This window comes from Callorhinus ursinus, unplaced genomic scaffold (assembly GCF_003265705.2).
Source record: "Callorhinus ursinus isolate GAN/ISIS: 27379988/994484 unplaced genomic scaffold, GSC_fseal_2.0 scaffold10, whole genome shotgun sequence".
NCBI classification, from domain to species: domain Eukaryota; kingdom Metazoa; phylum Chordata; class Mammalia; order Carnivora; family Otariidae; genus Callorhinus; species Callorhinus ursinus.
The window spans coordinates 14,164,180-14,170,364 of NW_027397072.1; the positions used below are offsets into that span (position 1 = coordinate 14,164,180).

The 6,185-nt window shown below is 44.3% G+C and overlaps 1 protein-coding gene across 1 annotated transcript; it reads left to right on the plus strand.

Annotated features, from left to right (window-relative positions):
* The first annotated feature begins 2,757 nt into the window (after window positions 1-2,757).
* Window positions 2,758-3,339, plus strand: MSGN1 (mesogenin 1). Its single transcript, XM_025868619.1, has one exon. It carries the CDS (start codon window positions 2,758-2,760, stop codon window positions 3,337-3,339), a length of 582 nt encoding a protein of 193 aa, XP_025724404.1.
* Window positions 3,340-6,185: the final 2,846 nt, after the last annotated feature.

Consider the following 6,185-nt stretch of genomic DNA (forward strand, 5'->3'; position numbering starts at 1 on the left):
TGTCAAATAAATAAAATCTTAAAAAAAAAAAAAAAAGAAATGCACTTCATGAAGAGGGCAGGGCAGATGTTATTATCCTTCTTTTACAAAGTAAAATACTAGGGCCCGGAGAGGCTGAATCATGTGCTCTAAAGGAGATGAACTCTGGCTCATCTTTCCACTACACCACACTCTCAACTAGGTTGTTCTGGGTCCAGTCTAGCATTGCCCAGTTTTCTGCCTTATTTTCAATGGATGTAGAAAAACACCTAGCTATTGTGGCCCAACCATAGTCTTCAAATGTTAATAGTATACCATCCTGCGCCTCCATTTTCCACAGACTGAGCAGAGGCTACTTTGTGGAGACTAGAAGGAGAAATGCACGTTTGGTTCTAGTTGATTTCTTACCAGAGAGCACCCTTGAGAAACATGGAAACCAGGCAGTTTCCCTTGCTTTAAGAACAGGTTTTCAGGGAATGGTACTCCTGGGGGCTGGGGTCAGGGGTGGAGGAAGCAGAGCAGAGTAAGTCATTCTGATACCGGTGAGTTTGACCATGGATGACATTAACAACAGGAACAAAGCCGACACTTATTAAGCTTCTCTTTTTTTTTTTTTAAGATTTTATTTATTTATTTGACAGAGAGAGACACAGCGAGAGAGGGAACACAAGCAGGGGGAGTGGGAGAGGGAGAAGCAGGCTTCCCGCGGAGCAGGGGGCCCGATGCGGGGCTCGATCCCAGGACCCTGGGATTATGACCTGAGCCAAAGGCAGATGCTTAATGACTGAGCCACCCATGCGCCCCCCCCCCGCCTTTTTTTAATTATTTGACAGATACTGTCTCATTTAGGAAATGAAATTTCTAAAAATAGAAGTTTAAGAAATAAGCAATTTTAGAAAAAACTATAGAAAGAAAAAAAAAAGAACTCGAGTCTGAGATCAGTACGTAGATCTGTTACGTAGAAAACTGTGCAGTTTAGACTATAAGGACTAAAAGCTTAAAGGACTCAAAGTGCCCATCACAGCTACCTCGGGCCTACCGAAAGTCTCCTTCTCTTTAAATCACAGCTGCCTCTGAGATACAACCAAAAGAGAGAAAATTGATTAAAAAAAAAAATAGTGGGCTTAGGGGTCTTACCAGGAATCTTGGCTCTACCACTTCCTACCAGGGAAATCTTAACTGAGTCTCTTAACTTCTTAGAGCCTGAGCATTTTCATCTGTAAAATTAGATTTAAAAACAAATAAAGGTTAGTTATAATATATGTAAAGTTCCTTGAATGGTATTCACAGATTCTAGGCTTCTCAATAAGAATTGAAAGAAGAGAAAGATCAGAGAGGCGAAAGGAAGACAGATTAGTTATTACACTTACTATGTTTCATTAACGCTTATTCTTCAAGATATGGCTTAGGGTCCTTTGGTAAATGGCAAATTTAAGAGCATTCTTCTCCGAATTACCTGCTTTAGCTTTTTCTTCCCTGAGCCTAGCTAATTAAAAAAATACTGTGAATGTGCTAATTAGACCATTGACATTTCTTTTCAATAATTGCAAAGAGACTTAACCATGCTCAAGAACACGTTAATACTACTCCGGTATGTAACTCACTCTGATCTGATGTTAATACTCATTTGTAGAATTCGTTACGTGGAGAATAAGTTACGTTCACGGGACAAATGGGGAATCTGAGGCCTCTTTCCAACACACAGGGTCTATCTCAGAGCAAGTAGGAAGTGAAGCAAACTAGCAGGACCATCCAACTTAACACATTCTGCGGCATTTGGAGAGATGGTGGGGAAAACAGGCTCCCCAGTTAATTTCACACTTCCTTTATACATTTCAAAAAACAAGGTGTGATACTGCAGCTGGATTTTTAAAAGACCTTCAGAAGGCAAAATGCCAGGTATTCCGCAAACTCCCTGCTTTAAACAGGTTTTCCGTTTCATGGCTCCTGTTTGCTGTGGGGAATCCCAGTCCGCTCAGTTAAAGCAAGGGCTTTAAGCTTCTTGAAGTGTATTTCCTACTCCTTAAGGCTCTGGGTTTACTGGGGCCACAGGCCTTTGTCATTCTGAGTGGGGGCATGTTGGGGGCATGTCTGCACTCTACCAAAACTCCGGAGAATGTGCTTGAAGACCAAGGCAAAGAGCGGAACTGGCCTTCACAGTGTATCTGCTGGGTTCTCTCCCCGCCCAGAGCCCTATGAAGGAAGAGCTACTATGGTCTGCATTTGCCACGCTGGGGAATCCAAGCCCCGACGGGTTACCTGTCCCCAGGCCCTGCGGCCTCTCTACCAGTACACCCCATCTGCTCTGAACTATGTAGGTCTTGCTGGGGAGGGAGGCCCTCTGGGGCACCCTGCTACTCACCACCAGGTCCCTGGGCCACCACCTCCTTGCTGCAAATTGCCCCAGGTTTGTTTTCTTTGGCTCCCTCATTAATGAGTTCCACAGGACAATGCTAAGTCTAGTTAGGCGGCCTTAATTGGTTTAGTTACAACAAGTTAATTCCTTTTTTCTTCTCTCGGAGGCCTTTTTGTTTAAAGACATTTTAGCTGGAAGATGCTAATTATCAATGAGGAGAAAGTGACACCTGAAGAGTTCATTTTCCATCTTGGTCCTTGGGGTCTCCTTTGAACTCCCCCTCCCCGGCCCTCTTTCCCACTTCATCACTTCTCCCCCACCATCATAAAACGGAGCTCTGCCCTGGGCTGGCGGCAGAACTTTCTTTCTCACTTGCCAGGGAGCTGTTCTCTCTGCAGCTGTCCGCCGCCCCCCCCCCCGGCATGGACAACCTGCGTGAGACCTTCCTCGGCCTCGAAGAGGGCTTGGGCCCCTCCGACAGCCCCGGCCTGCTGTCCTCCTGGGACTGGAACAACAGGGCAGGGCCCTTTGAGTTGAACCAGGCCTCCCCCACCCAGAGCCTGTCTCCGGCTCCGTCGCTGGAGTCCTCTTCTTCTTCTCCTAGACCGGCTGTGGCTGGGCTGCCCTGTGGGCACGGAGGTGCCACCAGTGGGGGCAGTGGGGGTTGCGGTGGCCGTGGGACCGGTGGCCTGGTGGAGGTGGACTACAATATGTTAGCCTTCCAGCCTGCCTATCTGCAGGGTGCGGGGGGCCCCAAGGCCCAGAAGGGTGCCAAAGTCAGGATGTCTGTGCAGCGGAGACGGAAGGCCAGCGAGAGGGAGAAGCTCCGGATGAGGACCTTGGCCGATGCCCTGCACACCCTCCGGAATTACTTGCCCCCTATGTACAGCCAGAGAGGCCAGCCGCTCACCAAGATCCAGACGCTGAAGTACACCATCAAGTACATCGGAGAGCTCACAGATCTCCTCAACGGCGGGAGGGAGCCTCGGCCCCAGAGCACCTGAGCTCTGCCCCGGGGACCCCGACCCATCCCAGCCCCTGGACAAGAGGGGGCGGGCAGGAGAGCTTTAAAGACCTGGACTAGCTCACGGAACACCGGCACATAGGTGTTTTTTTTGTTTTGTTTTGTTTTTTTTTTTAATATAGTAAGCATAGTGACTTTGTTGTCTGCAAAGTTGTGAGGGAATTCCCACTGGACTTGTTGGAGCCACCAGAACACTTAACAGCCAGACAAGCAGGTATTTTGCTTCCAGTTTTCCCACGGTTGCTCAGGAGATGAGCCCCTAGCAAAGAGACCCTTTACTTGACCCTTCTCTGCCGGTCCCAGGTATTTTAAAGGGTCAATGATTTGCAATGCACTGTGTCAAGAATGTAAAATTGTCACAATTAATCTCTATTTCAGTGGTGGGAGCTCCCTTTCTGTGGCTAACTCATCCCATATTTTGTATAGCATCCAGCGTGACTTCTGGATTCTTATTTAGAAAGTTTTGTATCGAGTAAAGGGCTAGAGCATTTCTGGTTTTATTTTGTTTGTGTGCTTGTGTGTGTGTGTGTGTGCGCACTTCGAGTGCTTGTGTGTGTTTGACTATAAACATGCCTTTTCTTTTGCAGGAACCCAAATCACATAGACGCAGAAGGAATTAGCATCATGGTAAATAGCGAAGCCCAGGCAGACAGGCTACGTTGAGATACAGTGAAGTGAAGGGGAGTGCCTCTTCTCTTGATGCAGGGGACAGGAGGCTGCACGCTGGGTGCTGGGGGATGAGCAGTTAGGAAGGAGGAAGAAGTGGGGGAGGACTCAGCCCCACAGGGTGGGCCCGAAGCAGGGCTGGGGACAGGCACTCTATGTGCCCGTGCTGGTATGAAAATAACCTCATTGAATCCCTTCACTTGCTCATTTCTCAAATGAAGTGATTGGTTCAAAAAGTATAAGAGACTATTTTAATTCTATACATGAGCGAAAGGGTTGGGACTAACCCCAATTCAGGTCTGTCTCTAGAACCCACCGCGCAGAGGTATTAGTTCTTCCCCACACATCCTCTCTCCCTCTCTACCCCATCACCCTACATGCACCTATACACAAACACAGGCTCCCGAGCACGGTGCTCTGACTCAGGGTGGGGGATGCACACTCTCAGCTTGGCCAATGTGAATGGCACAAGGCATTGAAAATGGGGCTTTGAATTAAGGTGATTCACAAAATCTTTGAATTAAGGAGTGTTTTTTTTTTTAAGGCTGCATTTTTCTCCCAGTGGTTATTAACCATTTGCATTATTTTTTCAATAAATAGTCTGTTAAGGTTCCCAGTCATTTCTTTTCCTATTGGTGCCTTTTCTTCTTTGTAATGACACATTAACAAAAGCAGTAGATGTGTTACAGTTTCATGTATAACTTCTCCACTTTTTCCCTTTGTGGATACACACATATACAAATAAATATAGACATACATACATTTAAAAATGCCTTTAATTCTGCAAATTGCTTTTTTTTTTTACTTAGCAATACATGATAAAAGTCCTTCCAATGTAACACAGATAAATCTGTGATGGAAGTATCATTTTTACCTTGATTTTACAGAGGAGGAATGAGAAGGGCAGGCTAGCTCTGAGGCACACATGTGTAGAGCGAAGTGGGTATCAGAGGTTCCATGTGCAAAGGCACAGGTGTTGCAATATTTGTTTAATGAGTCATCTTTTGAATAATATTTAGGTTGTTTCAGTTTTTTGTTACAAAAAAATGCTGTAACAAACATCGCAGACAACTAGATTTATCCACAGATATTTTAAGTAGCCTGGAAATTTCCCGGAAATGGGATTCTTGGATGAGAGTGTATGCACTTAAATTTAAATAAAGACTATTAGATGACTTTTATAAAAGTTTACAGTTATTTACAGTCCCTCTAATATTATGCAACCGAACCAGCTGTCCTACTGGATATGACCAATATTTAATGGATTAAAAAATGGTTAGGTCACTGTTGTGTTAATTTTAATTTCCCCATCTATTATTTGAGATGGTGCATCTTTTTTTGTTTTTACTTTATGGGACTTTTGTCCATTTTGGTTCCTCTGCTGTAACTTGCCTGTTTATGTTCTTTTTTATTTTTCTATTGTGTTACTTGTCTTTTTGTTAATTTGGGAGAGTTCTTTGTATATTATGCACATTGAAAATGTTTCCTCCCGATCTATCATTTTTTTAAATTTTTATTGTTATGTTAATCACCATACTAGTGTTCCATGATTCATTGTGCATAACACCCAGTGCTCCACGCAGAACGTGCCCTCTTTAATACCCATCACCAGGCTAACCCATCCCCCCACCCTCCTCCCCTCTAGAACCCTCAGTTTGTTTTTCAGAGTCCATCGTCTCTCATGATATGTCTCCCCCTCCGACTTACTCCCCTTCATTCTTCCCCTCCTGCTATCTTCTTCTTTTTTCTTTTTTTTTTAACATATATTGCATTATTTGTTTCAGAAGTACAGATCTGTGATTCAACAGTCTTGCACAATTCACAGTGCTCACCATAGCACATACCCTACCCAATGTCTATCACCCAGCCACCCCATCCCTCCCCGATCTATCATTTTTGATAGTCCTTGTTTATGGTATCATATATTTATGATTTTGATTATGGTATTTTTTGCTCTAGGAAGCCTTGCATTTTTAGACGATCAAATCTCTCCCCTTTATTGGCTTATGTGTTTTTTCCTTTTGCTTAATTTTTCCCAGTCCCGAAGCTATCCAAACATTCTGATTTTTTTCAAATATTTTCATAATTATTTGTATATGTATCTTTTTTTAAAATAAATGTTATGCGCTATTTTTTCTAAGTAGGCTCCATGCTCAGTGT